Genomic DNA, 21,325 nt, shown 5'->3' with positions numbered 1-21,325 from the left:
GATCATGCTCTCCAAGGATGTGGTGAACTCCCACTTTTCCTGTTTCCACAGTACCGCCTCATAGGTCCATGGCTTTGCTGACAATTTTCTCTCACTATAAAATGCTCTCAGTAGACACAAAGCATTACCTTTGTTAGAAACCCTTCCAAATCCAACTATTCTTCATTTAATTGGCCACTCCTTTTCTTAGACCCCTAATATTATTTTTACTGTCTTGTGTCATAGCCCATGACCGCATACACTTGACTGCAGTTAATAATGGTTTAAAAATCTATCCCACCTTGCGACCTTGGAGACTTGGAGGTCAGGTCTTTGTATTATGAGAATTCAGGGTTTTTTCCCCTTTTCTTATACATGTGTACTCTGTTCTCCCTTGCTTTTAAAATAACTACTATTTTAAAGCAATGCATATTTATGGTAAGTGTCTCAAATGACATAAAAAAAGCAGTTGAGTGAGGGATAGATTAGGAGTTTGGGATTGACATGTGCACACTGCTATATTTAAAATAGATAACCAGCAAGAATCTACTGTTTAGCACAGGGAACTCTGCTCAATATTCTGTAATAGCCTAAACTGGAAAAGAATTTGAGAAAGAATAGGTACATGTATAGGTATAACTGAATCACTTTGCTTTACACCTGAAACTAACACACTGTTAATCAATTATATTTCAATATAAAATATATATGTATTTTAAAAAGCAGCTGAAAAATCACCCTAAGTCTCACAACCCAAAGAATAACCGATGTCTTGTTCTGCCTGCGGTTTCATAAAGAGGCAAGCATGTGAACACACACAGTGGCACACAAATTCACACGAGCACACACAATGTTATATAAATAAACTCATTTATTAATATGACTGATTTTTCCTTTCAGCAATGTCAAGGTCACTTTCTATGTCAATGATACCCCCTTTTCATCATTTAAAATTGCTGATTATTATTCTAAGCCATGGATTATTGGGGTTTTATTTTGTTTGCCATTTATCAGCATTAAGAGCCATGATGGCAGACCTGACTTACTCCTCCTGCTCTGTAAGCATCAGTTAGAAAGCACCATGACTGTCCTTGGTGTCTTCCATTAGCTCTTGAGTCCTGCGCTGACTCAGCAATTCTCTTCAAGGCCTTCTGTATTTACACCTCCTCCCCTTTATCCTTAACCTGTGTCCTGTTCAAGCCTCTGTGTATCAGAGTCTCCTGCCTAACAATGCAGGGTCTTTAGGGAAAGTTTCTCTTTCTTAACAGAATCCTTGGGACTTCCCTGGTCAGCCAGTGATTAAGGCCCCATGCTTCCCATGCAGGGGGTGTGGGTTCTATCCCTGGTTGGGGAACTAAGATCCCGCATACACATTGTAGCCAAAAAATTTAGAAAAGGAAAAAGGAATCGTCTATAGTTACACAGTAAAAAAATTGACTTTTGACAGTTTTCCCATTTAGGAACTAATAAAGTGGAATCATGCATATATTTATTTAAAAATTTGCATCTCACCTCCTTAAAACAGGATATGAATCTGGATTGTCCTGACCTTCTTCTATTTTGTGGACATGAAATTCAAGATATATAATTGTTTTCAATGCTTAGTTCCATTTCACCAACCACTTCCACTCTTGGTAGATATAAATTGCAAATACATTTTATTAGGAAATATTTCCTCTACTCTCTGGAGCTGAAGTCAAGAACTACTCAGATATATTATTTTAATAAAAGGAAATATCTAGTACAATTTTGGAAAGTGCAAAGCTTCATTATAATTAAAGCTTATTTGTATCATTTTTAATATGATCAGATTCAGGAACATATCTATCTCTTCAATGTAACAAGATAGCTTGGGTATAGTCCATATTGTTCTTATGTATTTTCTTCTGCTTTTAGCCTCTGTTATAGCTCTCAGGAGTTCTTCATCCCTTAATTTGTGGATTCCATGGTAGAGTGTAGTATGATGGTACTAACCCAACCATTCTCTTAGGCTTTTTGTGTCCATCTCTGTATTCTAAACTTGAATTCCATCTCACTGAGACTCAGGGACATTGTGTCATAATGTACATTTCCTTAGGTTTAAATATGAACCATATGCCATTGGCTACCCGTGCTCTAGTTATGAGTATGTAGAGATCTGAGCAATCAGTCACTTCCTGCTCCCTTCCTCAGTTATCACATTTAATTAACTATTGCCTCTTGCGTTGTTCCTCTTTCCATCCATACCTCTGCTCCTTAATGGCACTTGTTCTCAACCAGAATAGACTTTACAAGGCACATTTGCCATGTCTGAAGATATTTTTGATTATCACAATGCAAGGGTACTAATGACTTCTAAATGATAGAGGTCAGAATGCAGTTTAACATCCCACAACACAGACTATAGGCCCACTCTCAACAACGTGTTAGCCAGTCCAAAATGTCAGTATCGCCTAAGTTGAAGAATCTTGCTGAGTAGAAACTGATTTCATGTGTTTCGGTTGAACTCCAAATTTCACCTCTGAGATGTTCAGTTTGATATAATCTCGTGATTCAAACTAGCTGCTTGGTCACCAAAAATGAAAAGTTGTGTCTCACACCTCATCCACATGGTATGCTTTCGTTGAAGTGAGGCAGCCCTCATCGTTAAAACTTTTCCCTTCTTGGTGAGTGTTATATGACCAGTTATACACCATAGGGAATGAGGGAAACTGAGGCATATTTCTAAGTAAAGTATGAGTAAGTAAGGAAGTATGATTATCCTCAAATACTCTCTGCTCCAAAGTGGCATTTGTTGTTTTGGAAACTGCATTTACAAATATGTTTAAAAAAACCCTGTGGGCAGCTTAACTCTAACACAAATTTCCTTTTCCTCCCTCCTTTCTTGTTTTTCAGACATTTCACATTTTCAAGAACAGAATGATTTAAAAGGATTACTAGAAAATCTCCATCAAAATATCCAAGCCAAAAAGAGAAAGAATGTAGAAATCATGTGGCTGGCTGCAACGGTAGGCACTCTCCTGTCAAATATTATTCCTTGTCACCATGATGATCAATCAGGAAGCATATTGGGTATCTGCTCTGTAGGGTCCAATTTCTGCACTTTGGGTGACCAGATGTCACTCTCCATTATCCAAGAGATTAGGCATCTAGCTTATCAATAGAATAGAACACAAGATAGAAGATGTATTCAGAAAGAAAAAATCCTATTCATTAGCTTTTCTTATAAATTCAGGATGTGTTTGATACTTTGACGTAAAAATCAAGTGTCTGTGATTTTCTTGATATTGTATGTTGCAATGTCCATTGCCCATCTCAATAAGGTTTTGAAGTGATGCCCTAGTGCCAGGGTCCAGCCCCGGCTGATCCAGGGTATTCGAAGCGGGGACGGCGTCGGCGACCTATTTAATTATTTATTCATCAAAGATATAAAGAGTAATAGAATGAGGATAGCTCAGTGAGGAAATTCAGTGGAGAAAAGCGGCTGAAATAAGGATAGCTCAGTAGGAAAATTCAGTGGAGAAAAGAAGCTGAGTGGCTTGGTTTACGCGGAAAATCAATATAACCCGTGACACCAGGTTAGCTCTGACCACGGAGGCCGCAGGCGCCCTCTCGAATAGCGGAAGGTGCCCCACCTTAGACACCTTCTCGAGTGGGTCTTAGAAGCTCAGGCAAATAAATGGTCGCAGAGGACATCCGCGCTCCAGATGGACACTCAGCTGGAATTTGGGAGAGAGAGTGACATGGGGAGACCAAGTTTCAGTGAACAAGGCCCGCACTTTATTTTCCAAAGTAGTTTTTATACCTTAAGGTATGCATAGAGGATAATGGGGGAAGGGGTGGAGTCATGCAAGGACAGCAGTTCCTGGTTCTAATCTAAGCCAGGCTTTCAAACTTATCATATGCAAAAGTTCAGGTGATTGACATCATCTTCTGGCCCGGAGGCCTGTTAACATTTTAAGAAACTTATTTTTCTCTAAAGGTGATTATTCCAAAGCCAGGCACCAGCCTTCCAAAAAGCATTGGACAAAGCTGCATTTTACATTTCTATACACCCATTATATCAATCAATACACTGCCAAAGACACAGTAGGTAAGGAGTATGGAGACTTAGCAGCAAACATTGGCCCAACAAGTGAAAAACCCTTCACCAATACATTTTCTAATCAATCTTTTAACTACTCAAAGGAATCTGTGTTTAGGCAGTTTAGAACATCTCCTGCCTCTCACAGTTGGAAGGCTCTGAACAATCACATGTGGCCGGAAAAACCTATTCAGGCAGGCTAGAGGATTTCCAAAGGAGTTTGTAGGTTAAACACTGTCACACCCAGGAATTATTAACTGGAGCTGTAAGCTAACTCTTTTTCCAGAGAGAGGTAGTGGGAGACAGCCCCCCGTAAAGTCAGAGGTGTAGGTGAAAGCACAAAGCAGAAAGTAGGCAGACTCTGGTTTTGGGGGTAGATGCTCGAGAATTTCCAGGGGGACTCCTGAGGCTCGATCCCGCCTTTGCGTATGCCGAGCCTCCTTCCTCATGACCTTTGTCATGGGCGGAGTGCCTCACGCTGGCTCCCGGCAGTGATAGAATTCCAGTTGAGCTATTACAGATCCTCACTCAATATGCCATATGCCGGCTCCCAGTACCCTAGAGAAGTACGGTTTCAACAGAATGTGATTATCAGATATCTAACTCACAGCCTCGGTAGAGCTCCTGGACATAGTGCTTTGTTAATGAGCTTGTAAATGTACTTGTTCGTCTTGATATTGGCATAGAATTTATTACCGATGGATGGCTCTTAGGGTAATGAGCTATATTTTGTATGGTCTTTTCTCATTTAATGGCACCCTCAAGGTAAAAGATATACTTGCTTTCCCATCCCAGGTTTCTACAAGATTGAGGGAGAAAAGTGTACCTATATTTTTAAACTCTTATCTGGCAACCATTCAGGCATGTTCACATGAAAATATGAATTTTGTTAAACGTTCAGGCCCAGAGATCCTTTCACTAGGAAAGGATCTTTTCATCAAGAAAGACACACTTTGGAGATCTTTTTGATGCATGTCATATTTGTACTTACTGTACATACAGGGCTACTTATGTGATTTGGAGTTCAGTGTAACAGATCTTCTTGTGTGTGCTATTTATTTTCTATCAATAGTATTTAAAACAAAGGCTTTCCCCTACTGCAAACGGTTCAATTATAGTCCAGTATTACTTACTCTCTTCTGGGAAAAAGGAATGGATAATTTACCATGCATATATATAAAATAATTTACCAAGAACAAGGCAGAGGGAAAGCTGCTTTGGTTTCCCTTCATGCCCTCTTGGAGCCCCAGGGAAGAACATCAAAGGTAGCAGTATGAAGGATTGCTTTTGAGCAGCTCATTTACACTGGTCCCATTTAGCATCATCCTGCATTACATGAAGGTTGTTTTTAATAGTTCTTTCTCCCATGTCTGCTCTTTACATCTTCAAAGACTGCTATGGTTGCTAATTCTCAGAAAAATTTCACAAAGACAGGTCATAAGTTATTTTTGCAACATTACTAATGACATGAGAGCACAAAAGGAGTTTGATCATTTCCCAGGGCTATCTGACAACTTAGGAACATATACACATGTCATTATATACATATTGTCAGTCATGTAAATTTTTAAGTTAAGGATGCACAGAACCACAAATGTATGTTTTTTCTAGTACATGTAGTTTTCTTATTTGAATATATAAAGAAATTTCCCATAAATCCTACACGTTTCTAAAAATGTTTTTGAAACGTATCAGTTCAGTTCAGTCGCTCAATCATGTCCGACTCTTTGCGACCCCATGAATTGCAGCACTCCAGGCCTCCCTGTCCATCACCAACTCCCGGAGTTCACCCAAACTTTTGTCCATCAAGTCAGTGATGCCATCCAGCCATCTCATCCTCTGTCGTCCCCTTCTCCTCCTGTCCCCAGTCCCTCCCAGCATCAGGGTCTTTTCCAATGAGTCAACTCTTCACATGAGGTGGCCAAAGTATTGGAGTTTCAGCTTTAGCTGAAACGTATATACCAGTCAAATATGGCTTACTCACAACTTCCCACTGAATGAATGAATGGATGTTTGCCTGCCTTGATAAATGTACAACATCCATAGTGTGCAAATTTGACATTCTTAGGAATATTGGCTTAATTACTATAAATAGCATGTCTGTAGAGTGATACATGAGTTTCAGTATCCTCTTTGTAAACCAGGGACCTTGGTATTACTCTTCAAGAAATATAGAAATTCCCTTCAACATCTTCCACAAAATTTTAATTTTTGTCTCTATTTCTTCTTTAAAACAAGGAAATATTGCTTCTTTTTTTTTTTTTACTGTTTTATGTTCTAATTAAAAATATAAAGCTATTTGATTTTATCTCAATGAATTTTTAAAACTGAAAATGAGAATTTAAAAATACCAAACACTAAATTAAGCTAATGTTAAATTAAATGTTAAATTTAAATTTAGAGCCAAATTAAACAACTCATTTGGCTCTAAAGAGTTGTGAAATACAGAAATGAAGACCCAACCAGTCTGCTTTGAAGGAATTGCCCAAGCTTCCTATTCGTTTTAAATTTGACACATGAAATATCCTTAATAGGATAGCTGCATATAATAGTGACAGAGCATTTTAAAGAATATTCACTCTTTTTAAAGATCATCTCTCATAAGTGACCATTGAGGTCTATATACTGTTATTATAAATTTAGTAAAGCTTTTATTATTTTATATGAAAAATTTTGAAATACTGTTTATTTAAAAGCATTAGAGTTTTCTAGATAAAAAAAGATTATATGTTGAAATCATGCTCTCACATTTCTCTAGTCACATTAAAGATGGTGAGAAAGTATTTACCTAAGGTCTATTAAAGAGTTGTAAATCCTAAGCTAAGTGTTGGAGTCATATTTAAATCATGGTAAAAACCTTTGATGAACTGTATTATTATACCCTCTTTTCAAAGTAGGCAACTGTTAAGGCTTCCTTGATGGCAGATAATAAAGCAGACCTGTATTTCATCACATTAAATGTATCTTAAGTGCATGTTGATTAACATTGTTGATGCTACGTTGATGATTGGTGTCTCATATCGGAGCATTACCAGGGCCAGGGAAGAAAAAAGAACGGAGTGATTCGCCTGTTACCTAGCAGGCAATGAGCCCATAAATTATTGCTACTCAGAGATTCTTCTTCTGGCTTACATCAGAATAACAAGAAAAAAAAGAATTACAGAGAGAAGCAGAATAGGACAGAAGTTAAAGACTTGGTCCTTGTTAGATAGAGTTATATTAGTACCCTGGCTCTGCTCTATTGTGCATAAGTCATCTTACCTATCTAAACTTCAGTGTTCTCATCTGTAAAATAAGATGAATATGCTTTCCTCCAGGGTTCATGTGCAGTTAAATTGGAAGAGCAGATCTATGTGAAATTTATTAGCATTGTGCCAGGTGCACAGTAGATATGCAATTAACAGTGGCCATTTGTGGCGTCCGAGTTCTTGTTAGTTGCGTTGATGAGTGGTTTCCTTATCTGCTGCACTTGGCACCGTGTGGATGTTTAAAGTCTCATAATATCCCACAGAGATTAGCAAAGGTTATTTCAAACATATGTGAGAAGGTATTAGCTCTTTAAGATTCAAAGGGCTTATCCAGGAAATACAGATTTTTTTTCCCCCATCACTAATAAGATGTTACTTCTGAGCTGTGATTATTATCATTAGCCCCTGCAGCTTAGATATCCTCTCAGAGCATCGCTGCCTCTGAGGAATATTTACCATCTTACATGCCTTCAACAGCCCCACACCTCATGTACAAAGAGCTAAATAAATTAAATCTATTCCATCAGCTTCTGAAATGAAAAGGTATTATTTTTCCATTCCACAGGGCATATTGAAATAGTTGACTTTCATAAAATTAGCATACATTTGGTAAGTTTAGACTAGGAGTGTTTAGAGGACTCTGATGCTTGAGAGTAATCTACAAATAAACAAGAAACCATTTCTATGTCTGTTACAGATTTGTCGCAAACTAAATGGCATTCGTTTCACCTGTTGTAAAAGTGCCAAAGACAGGACGTCGATGTCTGTGACGCTTGAACAGTGCTCAATCCTGAGAGATGAGCATCAGTTACACAAGGACTTCTTTATCCGAGCACTGGATTGTATGAGAAGGTAGCCCACATGTTTTCACCTTCTTTCTTTTTAAAAAATTTTTATTGAAGTGTAGTTGATTTACAATATTGTGTTAATTTCTGCTGTACAGCAAAATTATTTAGTTATACATATGTATATATATTCATTTTCATATTCTTTTCCATTATGGTTTATCACAGCATATTGAATATAGTTCCCAGTGCTGTACAGTAAGACCTTATTTTTTCTTTTATTTTAAGGTTGTTTTTTTTTCCTAATACATATTTTACTGGAGGACCAAACATTTAGTAACTTCACTGCATTTTCTTGACTTTGAGTTCATGACATGAAAGATAAAATAATTTTAAGTATTCCCTCTATTCATTTTAGGCAGTAAAAAAATGTGACCAGATTTTGATCATGTGAATAGAGGATATATTTCATTAACACATTTAAACTCAAGTTGAAGGGCTCAGATTCCTTCATGTAAAACACTTGAAGAAGAGTACAGTTCCTTTATGTACAAGTCCTTAAGTGTACACATAAAATAAAACTAAATCTTATCCAAACAAATCAGCTATCCAAAAAATGGCATCAAACGGGTCATCCTACCATGGCTTGTAGAGTCTTCCCATCTTTAACCTCTTTCCTAAAATTATTTTCACATCACTCATCGTAAAGATGGGATAATGGATCCTTTAAAATGGAGAATTAATATAATCACTCTGCCGACATTTAAAATGTTCTGCCTGAAGTCATGTTTCCTGATTCATTTCTACAGTAATTAAATCTAAAATATAAGCCATAATGGAAAGGAAGAAGGGCCTCTTTCCCAGGGTCTATCAGCAAGGACATACGTTAATTAGAAACTTTAGGGAACTTATCTCTTTCCTACAAAGACTGACTCAAAAGCACCACAGGAAACACGGGACAGGCTCCCAGATTGCAAAAAGGAACGTCATATGATGCACTGAGAAGGCTGCTGCTCATCTGGCATGTCATTAGCTTCACTTTTCTTTTAACTGCTCTGGTCTTTCCATGGTGAGGCGACGCTCGCCTGTGCTCTTTCTGTGCTGTGTGTTTTCCCCGCTAATGAGAGGTTTATGAAGCTCTCTCTTTTACCCCATTTCATGTCTCTTGGCATTTTCTTTGCTCAGTGGTGTTCTACCATAACTTTTGGATAAGTGTATGAGGATGTCTTTGAGGCCTGACATGAACATCTCAGCCATATAAACACATTTGGTTGTTAGAAAAGACTTTTTTCAAAAATTATCTCTCAGCACTCACAGGGAAGATTCAGAATCTGAGTATGAAACCTTCTGTTGTGCATTTAAGAAGTACAAATATCACTATGGATGGAACAAAGATGCCAGGTGTGAAGGGCAGGCCACGTACTATTCCAGGTCAGAGACCTCAGAGGACTGGAGTGAGTCAACCAACATAATTTGCAAGTTGAATTTGTTACTTGTTTATTCAAAGTAGAGGTAAGAGAGGACCCTTAAATTAGAAAGGTATTTTTTCCAACTGGTAAATAAAGGGTGTATCTGTCATATACATGTTGAAATATATAACTAAATATTTTGGTAAAGTATAAAGGCTGGAGGAACTAATATTATATGTCAGTATGTTTGCTAATGACATAACATTTATGGGGGTTAAGTTTTGGATTGTGACCTAAAGTAAGGCACTAGAAATTTAATCCAAAAATATTGAAGACCATGACTTCCATATCCCCACTACTTTGGTGATATATATATATATATACATATACATATATATATACACACACACACACACACACATATATGTAAATTTCCAATCTGACAAATTTAGCCTTTGGTTTTTTGTACATGTGAGTACTGTGTGAGACTGTGAGGACTTGTCTCTGTGTGTGTGTGTGTGTGTGTGTGTGTGTGTGTGTGTATGTTTAAGGGAAATAAGATATATTATTGTCTTAAATAACCTCCATACCCTCCCTCTTTGGGTACCATCTTACAAGCCCATAGCTTTATAAGCTCTGGCCACAGGGCAGAGTAGATGGGAGGAAGGGACTTGGGAGCCAGCTGTCCTGAGTTTGAACCCAGGTCACGTGCCACTTACCAGCCAAGAGGAACTTAATCTCATCCTGCTTTACTACCTGAGGCAAGTTGGTACCTCAGTCCTCTCCTTATGTAAAACAAATAAGCTAATAATAATAGCCCTTCTTAGGAAGGTCTCAAGGATTAAATGAACTGATATGTGTTACATGATTAGAACAACGCTTGAGAACAATCGCTGTATGGTACTTGTTAGAAAAATAAATATCAAGGGTCTTGATCTTCCTGAGACAATCAAGTCTAGGCAATTATGAGCCCTGTGTATTTTTGCAAATATATTATGACATATGGTTTGACTCCAATACCATATATTAATATTAAAATCTTGTAAATAATGTTTTGCATGCAATGTTTTTTCTATTTAAGAAAATAAGCTATTTCAATACCACCTTGAAAATGTACATGTGCTTACAAATGCTAAGCTAATTATGAGTGGATTGCATTCATTAGTCTAGATAGGTTTCTTATAAATATTTTGTGTTAATGTATATTGTTGTATGCCCTTACAAATAATCATAGAATTTGAGATTAAGGCATCACCTTAGAAATTTAGTCAAATCTACTTAACCATAAGAATAAAGAAATGGAACTCTGTGGAGTGTTTTGGCAAAGACTACTCAGAAAGTACTAGTTCAGTTCAGTTCAGTTCAGTTCAGTCGCTCAGTCGTGTCCAACTCTTTGCCACCCCATGAATCGCAGCACGCCAGGTCCATCACCAACTCCCGGAGTTCACTGAGACTCACGTCCATCGAGTCAGTGGTGCCATCCAACCATCTCATCCTCTGTCATCCCCTTCTCCTCCTGCCCCCAATCCCTCCCAGCATCAGAGTCTTTTCCAATGAGTCAACTCTTCGCATGAGGTGGCCAAAGTACTGGAGTTTCAGCTTAAGCATCATTCCTTCCAAAGAAATCCCAGGGCTGATCTCCTTCAGAATGGACTGGCTGGGTCTCCTTGCAGTCCAAGGGACTCTCAGGAGTCTTCTCCAACACCACAGTTCAAAAGCATCAATTCTTTGGCGCTCAGCCTTCTTCACAGTCCAGCTCTCACATCCATACATGACCACAGGAAAAACCATAGCCTTGACTAGACGAACCTTTGTTGGCAAAGTAATGTCTCTGCTTTTGAATATGCTATCTAGGTTGGTCATAACTTTCCTTCCAAGGAGTAAGCGTCTTTTAATTTCATGGATGCAGTCACCATCTGCAGTGATTTTGGAGCCCAAGAAAATAGTCTGACACTGTTTCCACTGTTTCCCCATCTATTTCCCATGAAGTGATGGGACCACTGGCACTAAAACACAGATGCCTTAGTTTTTTTTCCTGTGCTGTACAGTAAGACCTTGTTTGCCTTAGTTATATTTAATGTTATTTTCTTTATACCAAGCAAAACAAAATGCTGTCACTTCAAATTATTTGGTTATGTATTTGACTACTTCACATCTGTTAGTCAAAATATTACTTAACGCACATGCCATAAAAACTACATACTTCTAGAAATTTGAGACTGTGTACCAGACTAGAGTATTCTGACTAAATTCTGAGATTTGAAGAGAAAACTCTAGTCCTAGAATGCAGACTTTTTGCTTTCAACCTTACGTATCATGTTCACTATTGTATTAATATCTCACATTGAGCACAGTGTCTGGTCCTGTGTGTGTGTGTGTGTGTGTGTGTGCGTGCTCAGTCGTGTCTGACACTTTGCAACCCATGGATTGTAGTCTGCCAGGCTCTGCTGTCCATGGAATTCTTCAGGCAAGAATACTGGAGTGAGTTGCTATTTCCTTCTCCAGGGGATCTTCCCAACCCAGGAATTGAACGGACATCTCTTGAGTCTCCTGTATTGGCAGGTGGATTCTTTACCACTGGTGCCACCTGAGAAGTCTGGTCCAGACTGAAATAAATATGAACAGTGGCTGAATAAATGAAGAACAATATTAATATGAATACCTTCTGTTGCCTTCCATTTTTCAGAACTGTGTAGCAACTTTTCCATCTCTTTTTAAAATTGTGTTTTCAATTACGTTTTGAAACTGTAGTTCAGTTTTTTTTTTTTTAATGTCTAAACCTTATTTCCTGAGGTTGCATTTGGCTCTCGGTAATTCAGTGTCTGTCATTGATTAGACAGAAGTTGTGTTTAAACAGTTCTAGCCAGTTAGAGGCTTTGTTGATGTATCTGTGTATTAATTTGGAAATATATTCCAGTTCAAGAATTTTTGTATCCATCCTACCTTTTCTTCCCATCAGGCCTTTTTAGGTCCTGCTAGTCAACCCAAGATGTGTGGAAATTGATCAAAGCCCTCTGTGGCTCTCTTGATGTCCAGGGTTTCCTTTCTCATTGCATTCATGACTAGTCCACTTGCTCTGGGGAGTGGCCCAAATGGAAGTGCAGCCTGAGGCCAGCTGTGAGGATTGCTGGAAGCATTTGTTTGCATGGCAACCCACTCCAGTATCCTTGCCTGGAGAATCCCATGGACAGAGGAGCCTGGTGGGCTTCATGGGGTCACAAAGAGTTGGACATGACTGAAGCAACCTTAGCACAAGCACAGGGTTACTAATGCTTCTGATAGTGCTGGAGTGTATGATTTTCCACTCCTCTTCAAATGCATTCAGAGCCTGGGGCAGCAAAGTTGTTGGTTTCCATGGCAACCCAACTCTGGGAGAGGGACGGGAGTGGGAGTAGCCCCGGATAGGAAGACCGTAGACTGGCTCTCTCCTTCCCTACCAGTCAGCAATTTTCCAAGTAGAAACTCTTTTCCACTCATTGCTTGACTTTGGCTGATTATTAGGGTGCTTAAATGATTGGTTTGGACAATATTTTTCAGTGTCATAGCTTTGGGAGGAGGACGAAGATTTGCAGAGCTCTTCACTCTGCCACCCGATCAGAAGTCCTACCCTTCAGATGCTGACTTTTAGATGTACACTGGAACTGCTTCAGAGGCACTTAAAAACTTAAATTTGGACTGTGCACAGTTTATCATTGAGACAGAGACAGAATTTTTAAGAACTTTATAAATATTCTAGGACACAATCCTGGATTTAAAAAAAAACTAGCATTTTAATGGAGTTTGATTATATTTTAAAGGTATTAAATTGTTTATTTTATTTAATATCAGTTGTAGTTTATGGTTGAATTATTCTAAACACCTTTCAGGCTATTTACTCTGGATATTTTTTAAAGTTCACCAGGGTTATAATACCACTGCTGTTTTGCTAGTTTTATTTTTTCCCCCATCTATATTAAATTTTATTTTTATACTGCTTATTGCTATAAGTTTCAAATTACTTATGGATGAGAGAAGTGTTATCGATAAATAAAGCTTCATCTCCCTGCTTGTTCAGAAGCCCTTTCACCAGAATAAACTCTATGAGAGTATGGATTTTTTTTTCTTGTTCACCTCTATATTTCCAGTACTAGAATAAAGTCTAGTTATGGTAGGTTCTCAATAAATATTCAATGAATGAGTGAATGAATAACATAGGTTTCTAAAATGTTCAAGTCCTATCTGTTAGGAAGTTTTGCACATACATAGGCAGTTGGAAATAAGCAACGGAAATTATCACTCAGTTGTGACATATTTATAAGCAAAAGTTCCACAAGATGATAGTGAAAGTTTTAAAGAGGTTTGGATACAAATTCAAAAACAAACAGGCCACAATCTACCATCACAGGCTGAATCTGTCAACCAAAATTTCAGAAACAGACATGATTGAAATAAAAAGGTGTTTATTTAGGGCTGCAACCCAGGAGACTCAAATTCAACAAACAATTGTATTGTGTTTATTTGCTGAGTCGTGTCTGACTCTTTTGTGAACCCATGGACACCAGGCTCCTCTGTCCATGGGATTTCACAGGCAAGAATAGTGGAGTGGGTTGCTGTTTCCTTCTCCATGAGATCTTCCCAACAAAGGAATCGAACCTGCATCTCCTGCTTGGTAGGCTGATTCTTTACCTCTGAGCCACCTGGGAAGCCCTGAATTCTGTCCTACCAGATTACAAAATAGGGGAGGCTTTTAAAGGCAAAAACCCACAAGGTTACAGTTAGTCCCATGAGTTGTTTATCAAGAATTATAATTGGAACTGGCAAAACAAAAGAGACTGAGGTTTGTGTCAGGAAGATCCCCTGGAGAAGGAAATGGCAACCCACTTTAGTATTGTTATCTGAAAATTCTCATGGACAGAGGAGCCTGACAAGCTACAGTCGATGGGGTTGCAAAGAGTCGGATATGACTGAACTACTGTGTGTGGCAAGAATGAGTGTGCTTGTTAAGCGAGGATTGGTTGGTGTCCCAAACGGTTGCACAGTTACAAGGAGAGACCCTGAGACCATAAGGTTGCAGCTGGCAGGTATTGTTCTGAGTACTACTGGTGCTGTTCTTGGGTCTGGTATAGCTCAAAGAAAGTTCAAGTTCCCAGTGGTGCAGAGACTTGTCTGACACTGGATTCTCAGTGGTCACGTGACTCCGTTTTTGTTTGCCTGCACCATGATTACTCCATGATAATTTCAGCTTGTCATTGTAGCCTTTGTCCTGTTTTCAAAAATTTCAGACTTTCTCTTTTCCTGTATATCCATTATTACTTAACAGCTTCATGCTCCCAACATGTGCCACTATCTACGGTCTGTTTGAATGAAGTGGCACAAAATCCTCTCCATATTAGGAAGCTGATGAGGGGTTGGGGTAGATATGTCTCTGTAAGGAACTCTTAGCAATTGCCTATATTGTAAAACTAAAGTCGAGATTCTCCAGAGTCCCAGCACAGACTCTGGGATAGAGCCGGGGTTGAAAGCCATTTGACTAAAGTCTGCCTCACGTAAATCAACTGCCCTTCAGTAACTGACTTTAATGACTTTATGATACGACTATAAACCTGGTATATCTATCCTTTCTTTGAAGTGTACGTATATTGCCAAATTCGTCCTTGATACCTATAACAGAAGTTCATAAAATGATGGCTGAATAATCAGCAGCATTTTTATTTTTAAATAGAAATAAAGAATGAATGCAGTAGCAGCACTCAGTTGTTTGATACTGAAGTCACCGTTGAGCGCTAAGAGCTTTCTTGTCCCAATGCTTTTGCAAAAAGCACATTTAGTAGGAACTTTCAAACTTATATTTGATTAAAAGACAGTTAGGATTGCATTTAAAAATACAACATTTGACTAGATTATTAAATGTCACATTTTATCCAAAAATAGTTGTGTTGGGGAATTTAATTGTCACTTAAAAGTAAATTGAAATGAAAATGCCTGTTCTCTGTTGTTTTCCTTTGAGAGGAACTCTAGGATTGTGTGTGTATGTGTGTAATAGTGTGACACCATATTGTTTAATTGTCAATCTGTAACTTTTATTTTCCTTATGCTGTATTACTCTGCAATCTGTCATTCTGTAATGACTCTAAAGATAGCTGAAATGCCTTTAGTAAGATTAATCAGGGTATATTTCAGCATCCAACCTATTTATCCCTCTTAAGATACAGGGCTTTAATCATTCTATTTTAGTAAATATTTAATTCACAAGAGAGAGATTAAAAGGCCCATCAGCCTTATTGAGTTCTATCATCCTGTTGAATGTCATATTCTCAACATGAAATTTATGTGTCAGGGAGTGTAACTTATGAAATGTTCTGCTTTATAAATAAATGACCTCAATCTACTGATGTCAGTACAGGTTTTATTTCTCATGACTTCCTCTCTTGTGGGGTTCACTTTCAAGTCATGGAGATCATTTGTGTTTAGATAGAAACATGTCTTCCTTCCTCAGTCTTCTTTCTACTTTGGCCTTCTTTTTTTTAGCTTTTGTTTGATTGTACTAGTCGGAGAAGAGCTTCCATTATTTCATATTATCCCCTAATTCAAATATTGAAGTGAATAAGAAGCATCGCAGACATGGGTAATTGAAGCTTTCAGTTATCTCTTGACTATTGGAAAGGGACATATTTGTGTAGAACGGCACAAGTGGGAACAGTTTCTTCATTATCACTTAGAGTTCTCTCTTCCCTTGAGAGTTTCAGTGGTGTGTCTGCTGTATTATTTCAGCCTGCCTCTGTGACAAATCACAGTAATAAGCCCAGATGAGGTCACCATCTTCTTAGGCTTGCTAATAATAGTGTGAAAACTTGCACCACTTAGGATGTTGTTGCTTCAGCCGCTGCTAAGGTGAAAGATGCAGCAGAGTACACGTCTGTAAAAATCATGTTGGAGCCACTATCTCTTAAAAAGATATCCACAGATGACCTACCAATAAAGAACTGCTCTTACTGGAGAAATCAAAGAATGAGCTACCAAAAACTATTCAATTTCCTAAACAAAATGCATGTGCTAATTTTAGGCTATTTTCTTCATATATTTATATATGTCATGTTGTTCTGCTACTAAAAATAGTAATTTTCAGATTTCTTTCTTTTCCCTAATGTGTTTTGTATTGATATTTAATTTTGTTTTCAAGTACTCATAGCTTGAGACCCTGTGAATATGGAGTTTAACATTCAGAGCCATTACCAGTTTTAGACACACCTTTCCAAATAAGTCATTTCTCTCAGTTCCTCAAATTATTAACTAAGGACCTAGATAAATAAGTGTATGGAATGTGTTTTTTATTTAATTTAATGCAATGAAATATAAATGAATCTAATTTAAATAAGTTTAACTTCTGCCACAAACATGGATTTTTCAAATCAAGAAGGCCTGTGATTGAATGCTTATTCTGGAAATTATTTTCTGTGCAGCTTTTAAGTTAATTAATCTCCAGACCTCAGTTTCCTTACCTGTAAACCAGGGATAACTTATCTCTCTCTCCTGGAGGCATCATGTTAGATGAGATCAACTATTTGAATTCTCTATGCCTGGCGGATATTAGGTGCTCCGCTTAGTAAGCGTTCATGCTTTCCACAATTTTTTAAGCTACCCTGTGTAACCTTTCTTGTCCCATGTTTCTCTAAAAGTACTGCCTCTGAGGTTCCTGAAATTGAGGAATTCCCCAGGTGTTCAAGATCTTAGAAGAAAACACCCAGGATTAATATTTGTTTTAAAAGGCTTAAACTCTCTCAGTGACTTTGACTAACAGAGTTCAACTAATAACATGAGGACAATCTAGGAGCATCTGAGTTTAACTCCTATTTAAACTAAATAGGAGTTTAGTGTAGATGAGCGATTCCCATAGAGCAGTGCCTCAGCATCAGCCAGTGAAACTTGGGAACGTCCAACTCCCAAATGCCGGCAGATTTGACTGAGTGTCCAGTAACTACGGAGCCAGGACCCCACCTCAGGAGATGACCTGGGCAAATGTTATCATTAGCAGAAATATGTCTCCATCATGGTCACAGTCAAATGTAAACATTTATTGAGTACTATGGCAGAGAACCGAAGAAGGCAATGGCACCCCACTCCAGTACTCTTGCCTGGAAAATCCCATGGATGGAGGAGCCTGGTGGGCTGCAGTCCATGGGATAGTGAAGAGTCGGACACGACTGAGCGACTTCACTTTCCCTTTTCACTTTCATGCACTGGAGAAGGAAATGGCAACCCACTCCAGTGTTCTTGCCTGGAGAATCCCAGGGACAGAGGAGCCTGGTGGGCTGCCGTCTATGGGGTCGCACAGAGTCGGACACGATGAAGTGACTTAGCAGCAGCAGCAGCATGGCAGAGTACTGGGCTAAACACAGGGATACCGAAACTTATAATAACAACAGCTAAGGGTCAGTGAGTTCTTGCTGCACACTAAGAATTACATGAAACATTCTCTAGGAGGAACCTTTATTAGTCACCACAACGAGAATATGACATAGATGAGGTCACATACTTAAAACTATTATTATTAGAGTGGATCAAAGGGGAAAAGGAATCATTATGGGTTGGAGTGGTCCAGAGGAAGGTAGAATTTGTATTGTGTCTTGAGGATTAGTACAATTTAGGTAAGTAGCAAAGAAAAGTTAAGAAGAGTTCTTGACTAGGAATATCTAAGTGGCCCAGGCTAAGAGTATTATTTATTAATTCCTCACGTTTATTAGAGGTTTTTGTTTATAAAAGTGTTCTCATGGTGTGTGTCACATTCAGCAATTCATTTTCCTCAGCTGATGTTATGTTTTTTGAGATCTATGTTCACATAAGGTCTGTTCTTTCCTTTTCATAGCTGTGTAGTATTCCTTTGTGTGCATAGACCACAATTCATCTATTCCTCTATTGAATTTTGGGTTGTTTCTGATATTTTGGTACTATAATCAATAGTACAGGAGACATATTCACACGTATAGTTATGAATATGAGCATAACGGTGGGTAAACCTGTAAGTGGAATGGACGGTATTCATATTTTCAATATTACTAGATGCTACCCTATGGCCCTACACTAATTTATATTCTATTAGGCATGCACATGCTTCCATTTTTTTACATGACCCCATATTTGTACTATGAGTTTTGTTTTTGATTTTTTTTTTATTTACCAATCCAATGGGTAAAAAAATGATATCTTGGCTTAATTAGTATTTTCCCAATAATATATTATATTGAACATCTTTCTAAATATTTCCTGGCCATCCTGGTTTTCACTCTTGATAGCTGATCTTTATTGTTTCATATAGTGGGGGTTTGCATATAACTGGGACTTTCCAAAAAGGTCCCAGCATTTATAAAGCACTGGTTTATTGCATTTAAATCAAGTTCTAGAAAAGAAGGTTTCAGAAGTGGTAGTTTTTTTTAAAGAACATTTTTATTTGTTTTGTTTATTTTCTTTAAAAATGAAAGCACAGTGAAATAGGACAGAAAGATCTCTTGGGTTTGGAGAGTGAAATGCACAGTGTTTTGACAGGAGCCTGTGAGGTAATCTGAGACTTTTTAGAGCTCCCTTTTAGACAAGGGAAGGAGACTTCCAGCTGAGACACAACAAAAACCTCTTGGCGATTAGGGAGATGATTAATGCTTTTGTTCTTGTAAAATGAGGTATAGCAGAAACTAGTCCTAGGAATGGCTTGTTCTCATCAGAGAAGCTAGAGATACAGGCAGCCCAGGCCTGAATGATGTGAGGACCATGGCTATGCTGAAATCCAGCAAGTTCATCTATGCTCCCAGGAAGTTGAAATACAAGACTCAACGAAGCTGGTGGTGTAGCCTCATATTGTTGAACTTGAATGCTGTGTTCAAAGAGAAAATCAAAAATATGTATGGACATGAAACACATATCGTAGTTCTATCTCAAATCCTATTTGCTTTAAAGTTTACAAGTTTATTGCTGCTGTTGTTGAGTCATTAAGCCATATCCAACTCTGTGACCCCATGAACTGCAGCATGCCAGGCTGCCCTGTCTACTATCTCCCTGGAGTTTGCTCAAAGTCATGTCCATTGAATTGGTGATGTCATCCAACCATCTCATCCTCTGTTATCTCTTTCTCCTCCTGCCCTCAGTCTTTCATCCCTCAAACATCAGGGTCTTCTAATGAGTCTCTTCCAGGTTTGTTATGGCATTCCATTCCCATACAGTAATGCTACCCAAATCTCAGTTATTCATTTAACTACCTAATGATTTTTCTACAGCTGTCACCTAAATAGACATTTATTGTAGTCTTGACCAGGGCAAGAATGTCCATGAATTCATGCACTTGTTATGTTTGTTATGTTTGCCCTAAAGCACATGAGAATAAATTCAAAACTATTAAAATCAATGTATTGTCAATGTACTGCATAAAAATTCCTGACTTTGTCGAAATGCTTACTATACTCAAGAAAACACTTTCATTAAAAGAGTTTCAACTCTCCTTCGAACCTGAATTTTGACTGTAGAGCCCCAGTCACTAGCCCAGGCTAACAAACTGAATGTCTTCACAGGCTATCTAAGGAAAACTGGACCGGGAGGCAATAGAGTTTATGAAAAAAGCAGTCAAAATATTGCAAACTTTTCTCCTGATCAGAAGATCACAGATGACCGAGTTCAAATGCCCTGTGTAATACATTTGTATCTGAGGATAATGATCTCAAGTCCTGTGGGCAAAAATATAATATGCACAATTACACCACATTCTCTTCCATTCATTGAGCCCATCAGAATTTATGGGATTGTGAATGACATCTTTATAGGGATCAAGGGTGTAATTTATAAAACATATCGTTTACAAAATTGGTAGCTGATTAGTAGTAACAAGTCGCATGTGATACTTTTCAAGCCAGCATAGTAGACAGCAGGATGTCATGTTAAGTAAAACCGTTCTTTGTTTCACTTTCAGTACAATATTTAATAACTTTCACGAGATATTCAAGACCATATCATAAAATAAGCTTTGTGTTGGATGATTTTTATGCCACTGTAGGTTAATATAGGTGTTCTGAGTATGCTGAAAGTAGTCTAGGCTAAGCTATAACAATCTGTAGGTGAGATGCATTAAATGCCGTTTTGACTTATTATATTTTCAACTTAAAATGAGTAATTTAAGTGTTCTGGGCACTTCAAATGTATATCATTCTTTTATAAGCTTTCTATTTTTAAAATAGTGGCTTCATTTTTGGTTCAGTTTTATGACACAACCCTTGCCCTGTATAGCTCTTTCTCACAACCCATTCTTGATAACTTACTACATTTTATGTATCCATTTAGATTGCCTTAAATTCTTCTTAAAGCAAGATGGGATGTAAATACTTAAGAATAAAATCACATAAAGCATTCCTTATCTACTAGGCTCAAGACTTTTCCTAGATCTGCTCTTAGCACTCATCAAATCAAGTTGAATAATATTGATCTAGAGATTTTTTTTTAACTGCAAAAAAAAGGAAAAACTAGTCTCTTACACAGAAGTATCTGAATTTATGTATTTTCAAAATGATGTCTCTCCTCTCAACTATTTGAGAAAATAATATTTTTGTATGCCACAGAGTTTGCAAATCACCTTGACTGCTCTGTTGCTCTAGAAAATAGAAATACAATAGATTCATCGGTTGTTCAGTTTCTGTTCCCCAGTTTAATTTTATAACAAGCTCAGAGATGGAATTTTTATAACAGTTTTATTTGATTTTGTGATAAAGATTTTTTTTCTCTTGGAAAGACTAGAACAAAAGTGAGGAAAAGGCATCTTAGCACTGTCAAGAGATATTATTTTTGCTAGAAAAAGACAGGGGAAATGCCTTCCCTTTACAAGAATGAATT

At 37.8% G+C, this 21,325-nt stretch overlaps 1 protein-coding gene across 6 annotated transcripts in view; it reads left to right on the top strand.

Moving 5' to 3' along the window:
- Positions 1-21,325, top strand: part of INPP4B (inositol polyphosphate-4-phosphatase type II B) — a 458,048-nt gene that overhangs the window by 392,916 nt on the left and 43,807 nt on the right. For all 6 annotated transcript variants that reach the window (XM_025267085.3, XM_006053797.4, XM_025267083.3 and 3 more), the window contains 2 exons: positions 2,854-2,966; positions 7,988-8,142. In XM_025267085.3, the coding sequence (XP_025122870.3) occupies positions 2,854-2,966; positions 7,988-8,142 (268 nt within the window). The remainder of the gene's footprint in view (positions 1-2,853; positions 2,967-7,987; positions 8,143-21,325) is intronic.

This window comes from Bubalus bubalis, chromosome 17, assembly GCF_019923935.1.
Source record: "Bubalus bubalis isolate 160015118507 breed Murrah chromosome 17, NDDB_SH_1, whole genome shotgun sequence".
NCBI classification, from domain to species: domain Eukaryota; kingdom Metazoa; phylum Chordata; class Mammalia; order Artiodactyla; family Bovidae; genus Bubalus; species Bubalus bubalis.
This window is presented reverse-complemented; position numbering and strand designations above follow the sequence as displayed.